Source organism: Bufo bufo, chromosome 4, assembly GCF_905171765.1.
Source record: "Bufo bufo chromosome 4, aBufBuf1.1, whole genome shotgun sequence".
NCBI lineage: Eukaryota > Metazoa > Chordata > Amphibia > Anura > Bufonidae > Bufo > Bufo bufo.
In genome coordinates, this window is record NC_053392.1 from 99,632,563 (window position 1) to 99,651,264 (window position 18,702).

General features: G+C 44.2%; 1 protein-coding gene across 1 annotated transcript in view; it reads right to left on the bottom strand.

The window, feature by feature from the left end:
- SNTG2 (syntrophin gamma 2) overlaps positions 1 to 18,702 on the bottom strand; it is a 587,738-nt gene that overhangs the window by 449,752 nt on the left and 119,284 nt on the right. The window contains exon 4 of the mRNA XM_040429903.1: positions 18,552 to 18,609. Within this exon, the coding sequence (XP_040285837.1) occupies positions 18,552 to 18,609 (58 nt within the window). The remainder of the gene's footprint in view (positions 1 to 18,551; positions 18,610 to 18,702) is intronic.

An 18,702-nucleotide genomic window follows, 5' to 3' on the forward strand; every position in this document is an offset into this window, starting at 1 on the left:
CGCCCTGCCGTTTGGTCATACAGCAGTTTACGACCACATATGGGGTGTTTCTGTAAACTGCAGAATCAGGGTAATAAATATTATGTTTTGTATAAAGTAAAAACAGGCACTCACCATCTGGTCTAGATAATACAATGTCGTATTTAATATATAAAATATCTCTGCCTGCTCCTCCTGTACTGCGCATCTCTCCTGGTATCCTGACCCCGGCTTCCACCTGACGATTCTTTGCGGACTCCTGTTGTACTTCGTTTCTCTCCTGGTATTTGACCTCGGCTTTTCCTGACTATTCTCTGATCATTCCTTAGTACTGCGTAGCTCTCTAGGTATTGACCCGGTCCGTTCACGTTCCGTTATTTGTCTTGTCTGTCTTCCCAGCATGTATCCTAAGATAGGGACTGCCGTCTAATTGTCCCCTGTCATTAGGACTTGCGAGGTAAGTAGGCAGGGCCAGGGGTGAGGGTGGAGCGCAGTGGTCACTATCCTCCCCTCTGTGTCTAGTGTACGTTACCGTCACATATGGACTCTGATTAAAAGGACTGAACATTTGAAAGATCCTATAGAATCACTGGAACGTCACCACCTGACTTTCTCAGCATCACATGCAATATCACATGACAGCGCGTATCGGCCGAATCACGTGAGACACCAAGGTCTGCGCATCGCAGAGCCTGGAGACTACATCGTAGGATCACGTGGGACGCCAAAGTCCACGCATCATACAGTCCGGAGTCTGCAACTTACCAGGTATCTTGGAGGTTACGACACGACTTATCCACTTTGACAGGTTCACAGATAGAGGAGCCAAATCCGCTGACACCAAACGGACGCTAAGGTAAGAGGCAGTGCATCAGGGGGACGCCCCAGACGCCAGCCCTATTAACATCACCCAGACATATTCACGTCTGGCAAAGCACAGTTTTGAATATAAATACAAGCGGCACTAACAATCCAACTTTTTGATATTTTTTAAAATTTTAACTTTTTGATATTGATTACACGTGTGGGACTTCTTCCCCCTTTATTAGGACTTTTTTGGGACTACCTATTTTTGAGCACAATTTTGCACATGTTATATTGAAATTTTTTATTTTTTATTTTATATATTATTTTATTTTATATATTTATATATATTTTCCATCAATTATTGTTAATCACCGAATCTCATTTTTTAGCACATCCAGCAGTTGTATCAACATTAGGGAATAGAGATATCTACCACCCTAATATATATATATATCCTCCAATACAGGGAGTGCAGAATTATTAGGCAAGTTGTATTTTTGAGGATTAATTTTATTATTGAACAACAACCATGTTCTCAATGAACCCAAAAAACTCACTAATATCAAAGCTGAATATTTTTGGAAGTAGTTTTTAGTGTTTTTAGTTTTAGCTATTTTAGGGGGATATCTGTGTGTGCAGGTGACTATTACTGTGCATAATTATTAGGCAACTTAACAAAAAACAAATATATACCCATTTCAATTATTTATTTTTACCAGTGAAACCAATATAACATCTCAACATTAACAAATATACATTTCTGACATTCAAAAACAAAACAAAAACAAATCAGTGACCAAAATAGCCACCTTTCTTTGCAAGGACACTCAAAAGCCTGCCATCCATGGATTCTGTCAGTGTTTTGATCTGTTCACCATCAACATTGCGTGCAGCAGCAACCACAGCCTCCCAGACACTGTTCAGAGAGGTGTACTGTTTTCCCTCCTTGTAAATCTCACATTTGATGATGGACCACAGGTTCTCAATGGGGTTCAGATCAGGTGAACAAGGAGGCCATGTCATTAGATTTTCTTCTTTTATACCCTTTCTTGCCAGCCACGCTGTGGAGTACTTGGACGCGTGTGATGGAGCATTGTCCTGCATGAAAATCATGTTTTTCTTGAAGGATGCAGACTTCTTCCTGTACCACTGCTTGAAGAAGGTGTCTTCCAGAAACTGGCAGTAGGACTGGGAGTTGAGCTTGACTCCATCCTCAACCCGAAAAGGCCCCACAAGCTCATCTTTGATGATACCAGCCCAAACCAGTACTCCACCTCCACCTTGCTGGCGTCTGAGTCGGACTGGAGCTCTCTGCCCTTTACCAATCCAGCCACGGGCCCATCCATCTGGCCCATCAAGACTCACTCTCATTTCATCAGTCCATAAAACCTTAGAAAAATCAGTCTTGAGATATTTCTTGGCCCAGTCTTGACGTTTCAGCTTGTGTGTCTTGTTCAGTGGTGGTCGTCTTTCAGCCTTTCTTACCTTGGCCATGTCTCTGAGTATTGCACACCTTGTGCTTTTGGGCACTCCAGTGATGTTGCAGCTCTGAAATATGGCCAAACTGGTGGCAAGTGGCATCTTGGCAGCTGCACGCTTGACTTTTCTCAGTTCATGGGCAGTTATTTTGCGCCTTGGTTTTTCCACACGCTTCTTGCGACCCTGTTGACTATTTTGAATGAAACTCTTGATTGTTCGATGATCACGCTTCAGAAGCTTTGCAATTTTAAGAGTGCTGCATCCCTCTGCAAGATATCTCACTATTTTTGACTTTTCTGAGCCTGTCAAGTCCTTCTTTTGACCCATTTTGCCAAAGGAAAGGAAGTTGCCTAATAATTATGCACACCTAATATAGGGTGTTGATGTCATTAGACCACACCCCTTCTCATTACAGAGATGCACATCACCTAATATGCTTAATTGGTAGTAGGTAGAGATGAGCGAACTTCTGTTTTAAGTTCGGCGTCTAAAGTTCGGCTCCCGGTTAGCGGAGAATCCCGATATGGATTCCGAATTCCGTTGTGGTGCGTGGTAGCGGAATCAATAATCGGCCATTATTGATTCCGCTACCACGGACCACAACAGAATTCGGAATCCATATCGGGATCCTCCGCTAACCGGAAGCCGAACTTTAGACGCCGAACTTAAAACAGAAGTTCGCTCATCTCTAGTAGTAGGCTTTCGAGCCTATACAGCTTGGAGTAAGACAACATGCATAAAGAGGATGATGTGGTCAAAATACTCATTTGCCTAATAATTCTGCACGCAGTGTATACAGTACATACAATAGTAATTATCTATTAAATATAATTAGCAAGGGGTTCATATTTTATATATTTTTTTATATTTTATATTACTTATCAAATATTATTATATATTAAATATGACATTGTATTATCTAGACCAGATGGTGAGTGCCTGTTTTTAATTTATACATTTCTTTGCTACATTTCTGATGATAGGGTGAATCATCTGAAAACAGAGCACCTTGACCACAGACCGGGTACGGGTGAGCCACGATATACTTGCTATTTCAAATATTAAGTTTTGTTTGGCTGTTAACCCTTGCTTTGTTACTGGAAAAAAGCGGATTAAAATTGAATATTTGGCAAAAAATTGCTGTTTTCGCACCGTTTTTATTTAATTTTTTTTAACGTGTTCTTCTGAGGGGTTAGGTCATGGGGTATTTTTATAGAGCAGATTCTTACGGACGCGGCGATACCTAATAACAAAAAAAAAACATTTTAGTATCTCCATAATCTAAGAGTCTTTTTTTTTTATAGCCGATTATCTTAGGTAGGGGCTCATTTTTTGCGGGATGAGAGGACGGTTTTAATGACACTATTTTGGGGGGGCCATTGACTTTTTGATTGCTTGCTATTACAATTTTTGTGATGTAAGGTGACAAAAAAATACCTTTTTTTGCACCGTTTTTATTAAAAAATTTTGACCGTGTTCATGACCGTGAGGACATGGGGTATTTTTATAGAGTAGATTCTTACGGACGCGGCGATACCTAATATGTCTACATTTTAAATTTATTTTAGTTTCACAAAATAATATTTTTGAATTTTTTTTGGGGGTTTTAGTGTCCCAAGTCTGAGAACCATAGTTTTTTATCCGATTGTCAGTGGCTAAATTGGGGAAGAGGAATATAAATTTAGTACTCCATGGAAGTGTGGTACTCCCTGAAGCAACCATTAATTCAGAGGCCCGGATGATCGGGGCATGTGTCACACTGAGTAGTGGTGTCCTTCCGTATTCTCCTCCTGTGACACACTCTGCACCTTTTTTGGGTCCGTCCCTTCTTTCCAATATGACCGACCTGATTTTGTACAGGCGGTCATAGGCAGGATCATCTTGGGGGGACATGCTGCATTATCTGCATAATGCAGGCATTTCCGGATGGCCTCAAACCGGGAGCGTGTCATGGCCGTACTGTAAAGTGGGGTCTGGTAGAGGACATCCCCACTCCAGTAATGCCTGACACTAGGTTTCTTGACTAGGCCCATGTGCAGCACGAGGCCCTAAAACGTCCTCATCTCGGCTGCACTGACCAGAGTCCAGCCACCGGGCCTAGCCAAAAAGGAGCCCGGGTGTTGAGCAACAAACTGTTGGGCATACAGGTTTGTTTGCTCCACCATTAAATTTACTAAAGTGGTCACTGAAAAAAAGATTAAAGTAGTCGTATTCAGTGAAGCCCACTGTGCAAATCTGGATTCCTGGTTGGCCTACAAAATCAGGAATCCCGGGCTCTGCTCTGGGGTATATCATGCAAGTTCACCTGGAGAGGGCTCCGGTGGACTTAACTGGTGTGCCAGAAAACTAGTACGAGCCCCAGAGCTGCTCGTACTAGTGTGGACTACAGGGTCCCTAGCATGGTGGTCCCCTTTAATCCGCCTGGCGGCCTCTCTGCCACCTTGGGGGATCATCATCATCGCTAGATGATGAGGAGGACGCGGATGACAAAAGGAAAGTGGGGTCATCCTCGTCCTCACTGGGGTTCTCGGACTCGGAGGCAAGCTGGGCATATGCCTCCTCGGCCGAGAACATCCAGCGGGCCATACGGGAGTGTGTGCGTGCATGATAAACTTTATTTGGTATGCATGTTTGTTGAAGCACTGGTGTTCGCGAACATACCCTAAACCTAACAGACAAAAAAAATAACTAAATAAAAAAAAAAGGCCAAAAAATGTGAAAAAAAATTAAAAAAGAGTGCCGGCCACAGTCAGCGTACGCAAAAAAACACAAAAAAACTGCTTGCGCCACAAAAAAGGTTGTGGTGGGGGGACAGGGGGGCAAGCTTCAGCACCCCTGGGGGGTCTAGGGTCACACAGCTGTGCTGTGGACCCCAGACACCCGATTTTAGGGTGATGCAACAAAAACTGGCTTTTTTTTTTTTTCACTAACTTTCCCTGAATATCCCTGCCTAACCTAACCTGTCCCTAACTAGGGTTGAGCAAACGCGAACTGTAAAGTACGGGTTCGTACCGAACTTTAGGATTTTTGTACCCCGAACATTTCAGTAAAAGTTTGGGTTCGAGTTCGGTGTTCGGCGCTTTCTTGGCGCTTTTTGAAAGGCTGCAGAGCAGCCAATCAACAAGCGGTTAACTGTCTGACCTTAGAAGCCATCACAGCCATGCCTATTAATGGCATGGCTGTGATTGGCCAGAGCAGCATGTGACCCAGGCTCTATATAAGCTTGGGTCATGTAGCGCTGCACGTCACTCTACTGTTACAAGTGTAGGGAGAAGATGCTGCTGGACTGGTGATTTCAGGGAGAGAATAGGAGTGAATCTAACTCAGCGATCTACATAGAAATAGTTGTGTGGGTGCAGGGCACAATCGTTTTACCCTGCCCTGAGCCCATTGACCAAAAAAAAACAACTTTTATCCGTCTGTTAGTTAGGTGGGCGGCGGCGGCAGCAATTTTATACAAGCTCAGTGCACCAGCACTGCATCTGAGCTTTTGGGACATTGTAAATCACCATTTTTTTGGCAATATACAACATCTGGATTAGTCAGTGTGCAATTTAAGCAAGGAATACACCCATCATTTTCTGGGGTTTTAAAAACTCACTTTTTTGACAAAAAGCAGTATTTTCCAGATCTGCAAGTGTTAAATTCAAGTTTAATATATACAGCTTTCATATTCTGTTACCAAAAAAACACTTTTTTGGCAATCTACAACATCTGGATTAGTCAGTGTGCAATTTAAGCTAGAAATACACCCATCATCACTTTTTTGCCCAAAAACACTATTTTCAGGCCTTGCAGCATCAGCACGTGTGAAATTACAGGCTTATATACTGCTGTCAAATTCAGTTGTTAAACAAACACTCGTTTGGGCAAAAAAAAAATTAGTTGGCAGCCTTTGATGCAGATGTCATTGTGAGATACACCATTAATACATTTGGGTTAGATTTAGAGATTTGAAATACCGCCATTTGGTGCACCAATATTGAATTCAGGCCTACAGTGGGTCAGGCCGTTTGAGATACACCCTGTATATACAGGGCTTATATTATTTCATTAATAAAACACCCTTTTTGGGGCAAAATACACAATATTTCAGGCCTTGCAGCATAAGCACGTTAGAAATTCCTGGGTTATATGCTGCTGCCATATTGAGTTATTAAACAAATACCCGTTTGGGCAAAAAAAAAATATTTGGCAGCCTTTGCTGCATATGTCATTGTGAGATACACCCTTAATACATTTGGGTTAGATTGAGAGATTTGAAATACCGCCATTTGGTGCACTAATATTGAATTCAGTCCTACAGTGGGTCAGGCCGTGTGAGATACAGGGTGTATATACAGGGCTTATATTATTTCATTAATAAAACACCCTTTTTGGGGCAAAATACACAATATTTCTACAAATCGGATTCCAAAAAAGTTGGGACACTATACAAATCGTGAATAAAAACTGAATGCAATGATGTGGAGGTGCCAACTTCTAATATTTTATTCAGAATAGAACATAAATCACGGAACAAAAGTTTAAACTGAGAAAATGTACCATTTTAAGGGAAAAATATGTTGAATCTGAATTTCATGGTGTCAACAAATCCCAAAAAAGTTGGGGCAAGGCCATTTTCACCACTGTGTGGCATCTCCCCTTCTTCTTACAACACTCAACAGACGTCTGGGGACCGAGGAGACCAGTTTCTCAAGTTTAGAAATAGGAATGCTCTCCCATTCTTGTCTAATACAGGCCTCTAACTGTTCAATCGCCTTGAGCCTTCTTTGTTGCACCTTCCTCTTTATGATGCGCCAAATGTTCTCTATAGGTGAAAGATCTGGACTGTAGACTGGCCATTTCAGTACCCGGATCCTTCTCCTACGCAGCCATGATGTTGTGATTGATGCAGAATGTGGTCTGGCATTATCTTGTTAAAAAATGCAGGGTCTTCCCTGAAAGAGATGACGTCTGGATGGGAGTATATGTTGTTCTAGAACCTGAATATATTTTTCTGCATTGATGGTGCCTTTCCAGACATGCAAGCTGCCCATGCCACACGCACTCATGCAACCCCATACCATCAGAGATGCAGTCTTTTGAACTGAGCGTTGATAACAACTTGGGTTGTCCTTGTCCTCTTTGGTCCGGATGACATGGCGTCCCAGATTTCCAAAAAGAACTTTGAATCGTGACTCGTCTGACCACAGAACAGTCTTCCATTTTGCCACACTCCATTTTAAATGATCCCTGGCCCAGTGAAAACGCCTGAGCTTGTGGATCTTGCTTAGAAATGGCTTCTTCTTTGCACTGTAGAGTTTCAGCTGGCAACGGCGGATGGCACGGTGGATTGTGTTCACTGACAATGGTTTCTGGAAGTATTCCTGAGCCCATTCTGTGATTTCCTTTACAGTAGCATTCCTGTTTGTGGTGCAGTGTCGTTTAAGGGCCCGGAGATCACGGGCAACCAGTATGGTTTTACGGCCTTGACCCTTACGCACAGAGATTGTTCCAGATTCTCTGAATCTTCGGATGATGTTATGCACAGTTAATGATGATAGATGCAAAGTCTTTGCAATTTTTCGCTGGGTAACACCTTTCTGATATTGCTCCACTATCTTTCTGCGCAACATTGTGGGAATTGGTGATCCTCTACCCATCTTGGCTTCTGAGAGACACTGCCACTCTGAGAAGCTCTTTTTATACCCAATCATGTTGCCAATTGACCTAATTAGTGTTATTTGGTCTTCCAGCTCTTCGTTATGCTCAAATTTACTTTTTCCAGCCTCTTATTGCTACTTGTCCCAACTTTTTGGGGATTTGTTGACACCGTGAAATTTTGAATCAACTTATTTTTCCTTTAAAATGATACATTTACTCGGATTAAACGTTTGATCTGTCATCTATGTTCTATTACAAATAAAATATTGACATTTGCCATCCCCACATCATTGCATTCAGTTTTTATTCCCAATTTGTTTAGTGTCCCAACTTTTTTGGAATCCGGTTTGTACATACAGGGGTTTGATTCAGGCATTTGAAATACATCCATTTGAAATACAGACATTTTGGGCAAAGAAATCTTTCATTTGGGCCTACACTGGTTCAGGCCGTGTGAGATACACCCTCTACATACAGGGGTTTGATTCAGGCATTTGAAATACAGCCATTTGAAATACAGCCATTTTGGGCAAAGAAATCTTTCATTCAGGCCTACACTGGTTCAGGCCGTGTGAGATACACCCTCTACATACAGGGGTTTGATTCAGATATTTGAAATACAGCCATTTAGGCCCAAAAAATCTCTAATTGAGGCCTAGTCTGGTTTAGGCTGTGTGAGATACACCCTTTACATACAGGGGTTTGATTCAGGTATTTAAAATACAGCCATTTTGGGCAAAGAAATCTTTAATTGTTGCCTAGTCTGGTTCAGGCAGTGTGAGATACACCCTTTACAAATTGTCGTTCTACTCTAATATTAATTAAACACCCATTTAGGGCAAGATCCTAAATTCGAGAAATATGAGGAGAGCGTCAAATAAGGGACGTGGCCCAGGTCGTGGTGCTGCTGGTGGAGATCGTGTTGCAGGGAGAGGACATGGTCGATCTGTGCTAGCTACACGCACAAGTGAAACACCTTCCTCAGGTGCAAGTAGGCGACAGAACCTGCAGCGGTATTTGGTCGGGCCTAATGCGGCTCTACGAATGGTGATGCCTGAACAAGTACAGGCGATAGTAGATTGGGTTGCTGACAGTGGATCCAGTTCCTTCACATTGTCTCCCACCCAGTCTCCTGCTGAAAGACCACAGTTGGCACCTGCAGCCGATGTACATCAGTCTTTCACCTCACCCCCTTGCAAATCAGCCAAGCAGTCTGATCCCCAAGTCATGCAGCAGTCTCTTCTGCTTTTTGATGACTCTGTTAGCAGGGTTTCCCAGGGCCATCCACCTAGCCCTGCCCCAGAAGTGGAAGAGATTGAGTGCACCGATGCCCAACCACTTATCTTTCAAGATGAGTACATGGGAGGACCATCGCAGCACGTCTCGGATGATAACGAAACACAGGTGCCAACTGCTGGGGGTTTCGAAAGTGTGCAGACCGACAAGTAAGGCAGGGGTGAAGACTAAGTGGAAGATGATGTGGAGGACGATGAGGTCCTCGACCCCACATGGAATCAATGTCATGTGAGTGACCTATGTAGTTCGGAGGAAGAGGCGCTGGTCGCACAGAGCCACCAGCACAGCAGAAGAAAGAGCAGGGTGCAAAAGCGGAGCGGCCGTCCTCTAGACAGTATGCCTGCTACTGCCCACCGCAGCAAGGGACCGAGCACACCAAAGCCAGCTCCAAGGAGTTCCCTGGCATGGCAGTTCTTCAGACAATGTGCTGACGACAAGACACGAGTGGTTTGCACGCTGTGCAATCAGAGCCTGAAGCGAGGCATAAACGTTCTTAACCTGAGCACAACCTGCATGACCAGGCATTTAAGTGCAAAGCACGAGCTGCAGTGGAGTAGACACCTCAAAAACCAAGAAAGGTCTCTGGCTCCCCCTGCTTCCTCTTCTGCTGCAGTCTCGGCCTCATCATCCACCTCTGGAGTGACAGTGCCACCCGCCACCCTGCAAACAGAGGATCTTCCAGCAACACCAATACCTGGGTCACCAAGCATCTCCACAATGTCCCACGGAAGCGTTAAGCTCTCCATCTCCCAAACGCTGGAGAGGAAGAGAAAGTACCCCCCTACCCACCCGCGATCCCTAGCCCTGAATGCCAGCATTTCTAAATTACTCGCCTTTGAAATTCTGTCATTCCATCTGGTGGAGATGGATAGTTATAATGGCCTTATGGCAGTGGCTGTCCCATAGTACGTCGTGCCCAGCCACCACTACTTTTCAAGGCGAGCCATCCCTTCCCTGCACAACCAAGTGGGGGCCAAAATCAGGTGTGCAACGCCATCTGTGGCAAGGTGCACCTGACTACGGATACGTAGACCAGTAATCACGGTCAGAGCCGTTATATCTCCATAACAGCACACATGGGTAAATGCAGTGGCGGCCTGGCCTGAGGTGGATAGCAGTTTGGCGCATGTCCTTTCACCACGAGGATTGCAGGGCGCTTCAGTTTGCCTCATGTTGCTTCCTCCTCATACTCTGCTTCCTCATCCTCTACCAGCTCCTCATCCGGTCAGCGTAACACCTTCACCACCAACTTCAGCACAGCCAGGGGTAAACGACAGCAGGCAGATTTAAAACTTATCTGTTTGGGGGACAAACCCCACACCGCGCAGGAGCTGTGGACGGGCCTTGAACAACATGAGTGATTTGTGCCAGTCAGCCTCAAGCCCGGCCTGGTAGTGTGCGATAATGGGCGAAATCTCGTAGCAGCTCTGGGACTAGCCGGTTTGACGCACATTCCTTGCCTGGCGCATGTGCTGAATTTGGTGTTGCAGGGATTACTTAAAAATTAGCCCGATATGTCAGAGCTGCTGCATAAAGTGTGGGCCGTCTGTGCGCGCTTTCGGCGTTCTCACCCTGCTGCTGCTCGCCTGTCAGCGCTGCAGCGTAACTTCGACCTTCCCACTCACCGCCTCATATGCGACGTGCCCACAAGGTGGAACTCCACCTTGCACATGCTGGCCAGACTGTGCGAGCAGCAGCAGGCGATAGTGGAGTTTCAGCTGCAGCACGCACGGGTGAGTCGCTCGGCGGAACAGCACCACTTGACCACCAATGACTGGGCCTCCATGCGAGACCATGCGAGACATGTGTTCCTTGTTGCGCTGTTTTGAGTCCTCCACCAACATGGCCAGTGCCCATAACGCCGTTCTCAGCGTTACTATCCCACTTCTATGCCTCCTTGAAAAAACGCTCCTGGCGATGTTGGAAGAGGATGTAGCAGAGGAGGAGGAATAGGAATCATTTCGTAGGGTTTCCGGCCAGTCATTCCCAAGTGGCTCCGAGGGTGGATTCCTGCACCCACAAACCCAAGGTACACAATTGTCCAGCCAGGGCACAGTTCTGGAGGATGAGGAGGTGGAGGATGAGGAGGAGGAGATGGAGGAGGAGGAACCATGTTCACAGCAGGGTGGCACCCAGACCAGCTCATGGCCATCACTGGTGCGTGGATGGGGGGATACAGAGGACACAGATGATACACCTCCACAAAGGACAGCTTTTCGTTGCTTCTGGGCAGCCTGGCACACTTGAGTGATTACATGCTGCAGTGTCTCCGCAACGACCGCGAGTTGCCCACATTCTAACTTGTGCTGATTACTGGGTGGCCACGCTGCTGGATCCCCGTTACAAGGACAACGTACCGTCCTTAATTCCGTCACTGGAGCATAATCTTAAGATGCGCGAGTACAAGCGCACGCTGGTAGACGTGCTGCTGGTGGCATTCCCACCTGACAGCGGAGCACAGTGGAAGCACAAGGCGAAGGCAGAGGAAGAGGTCGCCAATGCAGCTGGGGCACCACCAGCACCTCAGAAGGCAGGGCTAGCATGGCCGAAATGTGGAAAAGCTTTGTCAGCACACTACAACAACCAGCACCACCAGCTGATATGGAACGTCTTAGCAGGAGGCAGCATTTCACCAACATGGTGGAGCAGTATGTGTGCACACGCCTACACGTACTGAATGACGGGTCTGCCCCCTTCAACGTCTGGGTCTCTAAATTGGGCACATGGTCTGAGCTTGCCCTTTACGCCTTGGAGGTGTTGGCCTGCCCTGCAGCCAGTGTATTATCTGAACATATGCTTAGCACGGCAGGGGGCGTCATCACAGACAAGTGCAGCCGCCTGTCCACAGCCAATGTGGACAAGCTCACGTTCATTAAAATGAACCAGGCATGGTTCCCTCAGGACTTGTCCATACCTTGTGCAGACTAGACATGTATACCGGCACTAACCCGCCAACTGCAGCGCAATTGCTCATTCTTGTTTTTCAATATTTCACACTCTTTTAGAGTGTACCCTAATTTAAAAAAATTAAATTAAAACCAAAAACCTGTGTTGGCTACCTCGTCCTCCTCCACCGCCACTTCCACCTACACCGCAACGTCCACCACCTCCTCAAACTCCTACTCCATATGGAACTCCACCTCATAAATCAATTTATTTTTTTTGTACGTATTTTATTTTATATCATTTCACTACTTTGTAATTTACATTTTTGGATGAAATTCACAAATTTTTGGGTGTATAGTACCACTGCTATATCTAGTAGGCTGGTTAAAAAAATAAATTGTCATTAACATTTTCGGGTGAAATTTACCAATTTTTGGGTGTATAGTACAACTGCTATACCTAGTAGACCGGTAAAAAAAAATAAAAAAAATTGTCAGTTACATTTTCTGGTGAAATTAACAATTTTTTGGGTGTATAGTACCACTGCTTTACCTAGTAGACAGGTTAAACAAATAAAAAAATTGTCATTTACATTTTCGGGTGAAATTAACCAATTTTTGGGTGTATAGTACCACTGCTATACCTAGTAAGCCGGTTAAAAAAATAACAATTGTCATTTACATTTTAGGGTGAAATTCACTAATTTTGATGTGTATAGTACCACTGCTATATCTAGTAGGCCGGTAAAAAAAAAAAAAAAAATAAAGTTGTCAGTTACATTTTCTGGTGAAATTAACAAATTTTTGGGTGTATAGTACCACTGCTATACCTAGTAGACAGGTTAAACAAAAAAAAAATTGTCAGTTATATATTCTGGTGAAATTCACCAATTTTTGGGTGTGATGTACCACTCCTATAGCTAGTAGACCGGAAAAAAACGAAAAAATTGTCAGTTACATTTTCCGGTAAAATTCACCAATTTTTGGGTGTGATGTACCACTCATATACCTAGTAGACCGGTTTAAAAAAAATAAAAAATTGTCAGTTACATTTTTTGGTGAAATTCACCAATTTTTGGGTTTAATATACCCCTCCTCTACCTAGTTGACAGCTTAATAAATTTCAATCATTTTTCTGTTACATTCTTGGGTTGACATTATACAATTTTAGACGTAAATAAACACCTGCTATGCATAGGTGACAGGAAATAAAATTTAATATATTATTCAGTAATTAACCACCTCAGCCCCCAGTGCTTAAACACCCTGAAAGACCTGGCCACTTTTTACACTTCTGACCTACACTAATTTCACCATTTATTGCTCGGTCTTGCAACTTACCACCCAAATTAATTTTACCTCTTTTTCTTCTCACTAATAGAGCTTTCATTTGGTGGTATTTCATTGCTGCTGACATTTTTACTTTTTTTGTTATTAATCGAAATTTAACGATTTTTTTGCAAAAAAATGACATTTTTCACTTTCAGTTGTAAAATTTTGCAAAAAAAACGAGATCCATATATAAATTTTGCTCTAAATTTATTGTTCTACATGTCTTTGATAAAAAAAAAATGTTTGGGTAAAAAAAAATGGTTTGGGTAAAAGTTATAGCGTTTACAAACTATGGTACAAAAATGTGAATTTCCGCTTTTTGAAGCAGCTCTGACTTTCTGAGCACCTGTCATGTTTCCTGAGGTTCTACAATGCCCAGACAGTACAAACACCCCACAAATGACCCCATTTCGAAAAGTACACACCCTAAGGTATTCGCTGATGGGCATAGTGAGTTCATAGAACTTTTTATTTTTTGGCACAAGTTAGCGGAAAATGATGTTTTTTTTTTTTTTTTTCTTACAAAGTCTCATATTCCACTAACTTGTGACAAAAAATAAAAAGTTCTATGAACTCACTATGCCCATCACGAAATACCTTGGGGTCTCTTCTTTCCAAAATGGGGTCACTTGTTGGGTAGTTATACTGCCCTGGCATTCTAGGGGCCCAAATGTGTGGTAAGGAGTTTGAAATCAAATTCTGTAAAAACTGACCAGTGAAATCCGAAAGGTGCTCTTTGTAATATGGGCCCCTTTGCCCACCTAGGCTGCAAAAAAGTGTCACACATCTGGTATCACCGTACTCAGGAGAAGTTGGGGAATGTGTTTTGGGGTGTCATTTTACATATACCCATGCTGGGTGAGAGAAATATCTTGGCAAAAGACAACTTTTCCTATTTTTTTATACAAAGTTGGCATTTGACCAAGATATTTATCTCACCCAGCATGGGTATATGTAAAAAGACACCCCAAAACACATTCCTCAACTTCTCCTGAATACGGAGATACCACATGTGTGAAACTTTTTTGCAGCCTAGGTGGGCAAAGGTGCCCAAATTCCTTTTAGGAGGGCATTTTTAGACATTTGGATACCAGACTTCTTCTCACGCTTTGGGGCCCCTAAAATGCCAGGGCAGTATAAATACCCCACATGTGACCCCATTTTGGAAAGAAGACACCCCAAGGTATTCAATGAGGGGCATGGCGAGTTCATAGAATTTTTTTTTTTTTGGCACAAGTTACCGGAAATAGATTTTTTTTAGTTTTTTCTCACAAAGTCTCCCTTTCCGCTAACTTGGGACAAAAATTTCAATCTTTCATGGACTCAATATGCCCCTCAGCGAATACCTTGGGGTGTCTTCTTTCCAAAATGGTGTTATTTGTGGGGTGTTTGTACTGCCCTGGCATTTGAGGGTCTCCGCAATCATTACATGTATGCCCAGCATTAGGAGTTTCTGCTATTCTCCTTATATTGAGCATACAGGTAATGAGATTTTTATTTTCCGTTCAGCCTCTGGGCTGAAAGAAAAAAATGAATGGCACAGATTTCTTCATTCGCATCGATCAATGTGGATGAAAAAATCTCTGCCAAAAAAAGAAAAAGGAGGGGAAAGGCGTCTGCCAGGACATAGGAGCTCCGCCCAACATCCATACCCACTTAGCTCGTATGCCCTGGCAAACCCGATTTCTCCATTCACATCAATCGATGTGGATGAAAAAATCATTGCCGGGATTTTTTCTTTTATATATACAAAGTGTTTGCCAAAGTATATGAACACCGCCACCTCCTCAGCTCATATGCCTCGGCAAACGTATCTTTTACTGCAGAGGAGAAATCTCGTCTTGCAGCGCCGCATACACCGACTTGCGTGTAATCTGACAGCAGCGCAATGCTTCTGTCCAAATGCACATCAGTGCTGCAGCTAGTCGATCGGTTGGTCCACCTGAAAGGTAAAAAAAACAAAACAAAAAAGAAAAAACCAGGCCGCAACGCAATAACTTTATTAACTTTAGAACAGAACATATTAACTTTTTTTTAACTTTTTTAACTTTTTTACTTACCGGTAATTTTTTTTTGTTTAGTTTTTTTTACCTTTATAGAACAAACCTCTCCTTCCCCATGGGACAATGTGCAAAGCGCAAATCGCCCAAAGATGTGGCAAAGTACGTTATGCACTTTATCCCAGGTGAAAGGAGAGGTTTGCAGCAGCTGTGAGTAAAAGGGCCCTAATAGCCCTGTGTGCCTGTCCTGTGAGATGCAATCCCTATGCTAGGTGTACCTGTGTGTGGTACTTCCGGAAACACTCTCCTAAGCATAGGGCAGGGTGGTCAGGGCAGTCAGGACAGAAATAGCGGGTGTCACGCCTTATTCCACTCCTGCTACAGACACGACATTTTTTTCGGGGTGGCGGTTGGGTTGAGGTACCAGCAACGACACTGGGGAAATGTCGCTCGTGTAGACGGCTAACTACACTGGTGGATGGGGCCACTGAACCTCCTGGGTAAAGGAGGTTCTCGATGATCTCTTCCTGGAATTTGAGGAAGGATCCTGTTCTCCCAGCCTTACTGTAGAGAACAAAACTATTATACAGCGCCAATTGAATTAAATATACAGACACCTTCTTATACCAGCGTCTGGTTCTGCGGGAAACTAAATAGGGAGCCAACATCTGGTCATTGAAGTCCACCCCTCCCATGAGCGCATTATAGTCGTGGACTGAGAGGGGCTTTTCAATGACACGGGTTGCCCTTTCAATTTGGATTGTCGTGTCTGCGTGAATGGAGGAGAGCATGTAAACGTCACGCTTGTCTCTCCATTTCACCGCGAGCAGTTCTTCGTTACACAAGGCAGCCCTCTCCCCCCTTGCAAGACGGGTGGTTACAAGCCGTTGGGGGAAGCCCACGCGACTAGTTCGCGCGGTGCCACAGGCGCAAATCCGTTCTAGAAACAAATGCCTAAAGAGGGCCACACTTGTGTAAAAATTGTCCACATAAAGATGGTACCCCTTGCCGAATAAGGGTGACACCAAGTCCCAGACTGTCTTCCCACTGCTCCCCAGGTAGTCAGGGCAACCGACCGGCTCCAGGGTCTGATCTTTTCCCTCATAGATCCGAAATTTGTGGGTATAGCCTGTGGCCCTTTCACAGAGCTTATACAATTTGACCCCATACCGGGCACGCTTGCTTGGGATGTATTGTTTGAAGCCAAGGCGCCCGGTAAAATGTATTAGGGACTCGTCTACGCAGATGTTTTGCTCAGGGGTATACAAATCTGCAAATTTCTGGTTGAAATGGTCTATGAGGGGCCGAATTTTGTGGAGCCGGTCAAAAGCTGGGTGGCCTCTGGGACGGGAGGTGGTGTTGTCGCTAAAATGCAGAAAACGCAGGATGGTCTCAAATCGTGTCCTGGACATAGCAGCAGAGAACATGGGCATGTGATGAATTGGGTTCGTGGACCAATATGACCGCAATTCATGCTTTTTTGTCAGGCCCATGTTGAGGAGAAGGCCCAGAAAAATTTTAAGTTCGGAAACTTGGACTGGTTTCCACCGGAAAGGCTGGGCATAATAGCTTCTCGGGTTTGCGGTTATAAATTGTGTGGCATACCGGTTTGTCTCTGCCACGACTAAGTCCAAGAGCTCCGCAGTCAAGAACAGCTCAAAAAATCCCAGGGCCGAACCAATTTGAGCCGTCTCAACCCGAACTCCAGACTGGGCGGTGAAAGGGGGAACTACAGGTGCGGCTGAAGTTGGTGACTGCCAATCAGGGTTTGCCAGCACCTCAGGGATTCTAGGGGCTCTACGGGCCTGTCTGCGCGGTGGCTGTGACGGGGTAACTACTGCACGTGCCACCGTACCAGCTTCAACTGCCCTTCTGGTGCTCGCTACTTCACCAGGTTGTACGGCAGTGCTGGTACTAGGTCCAGGAATGGCTGCGCTGCTGGTGTATGCCTCACCACGTGATCCGGCAGCGACAGCCCCACTCTGCTGCTCTTGAAGCGGATCCTGCGTAACCTGTGGTCTAGCGACACGGGGCCGGGTACGCCTGGTGCTGCCAGGGACCTCAACCTCCTCGTCCGAACTTTGGGTCAGAGAGCCACTGCTTTCTACAGGTTCATATTCTGACCCGCTAGATTCATCAGATGAGGGTTCCCATTCCTCATCCGACTGGGTCAGAATCCTGTAGGCCTCTTCAGAAGAATACCCCCTGTTTGACATTTTGGACTACTAAATTTAGGGGTATTCCCTGAGACTACCCAAGAAAAAAAGCAAGCCTGTCTTACAAAGGGGAGGCTAGCGAAGTACCGGAGGCCGCTGCGGTTGATAAAAAATATCAAAACTGATTTGCGGATCCACAAATTGCGGATCCGCAAAACACGGATGCCGCTCGTTTGCCTTCCGCAATTTGGGGAACGGAACAGGAGGCCCATTATAGAAATGCCTATTCTTTTCCGCAAAATGGACAAGAATAGGACAGGACTCATAATTTTTGCGGGGCCATGGAATGGAGCAAAGGATGCGGACAGCACACGGAGTGCTGTCCGCATCATTTGCAGCCCCATTGAAGTGAATAAATCCGCACCCGAGCCGCAAAAAATGCAGCTCGGATGCGAACCAAAACCACGGTCGTGTGAACAAACACTTAGATGGGTGATCAGTTGCACCTTTACACCAACCAATTATTAGGATTGAACGTTTTGTAGAAACATTCGTTCACGACAATTGGTCCGATCCTTGGGCATTGTGAACAGCCCTTCAGATCAGTTATATAATAATGAAAGCAAATGTATTTTTTTTCATTTGTTTTGTACATTCATGTGAAGGTCTTGCAGTGTTAGGTATTTAGTCATGAAACGTAGACAAAAATGTCATTAGTCAAATTCCAAGGAAATATATTAATAGTGTGGTATTTTTATTTTAAAAACATAAATAGTTATAAAAATATGAAAAGATTAAGCTGCAAAATTTACTCTTTAAAAATAATTGCTACAAAATAACTAAAAAATAAAAATGATTTATTTTACACAATTACAAAAATATATACAGTAATTCATCACACAGCATTCAACTTCCATCAGTTATGCTTCAATGAAATCAGACCTTTATCTATAAAACACAGAAAGCTTTACCTGGTTGATCTTTAAAAATTTTTGATATAACAACAGGCACTTTATGTTGTGATCCACCCTGAAAAACAGAAATATATCAATCAGTGACAACAACCCCAGCTCTATAGCTGCTGTAAAATAAAAGTTTGCATGTTTCATAACACCAAACAAG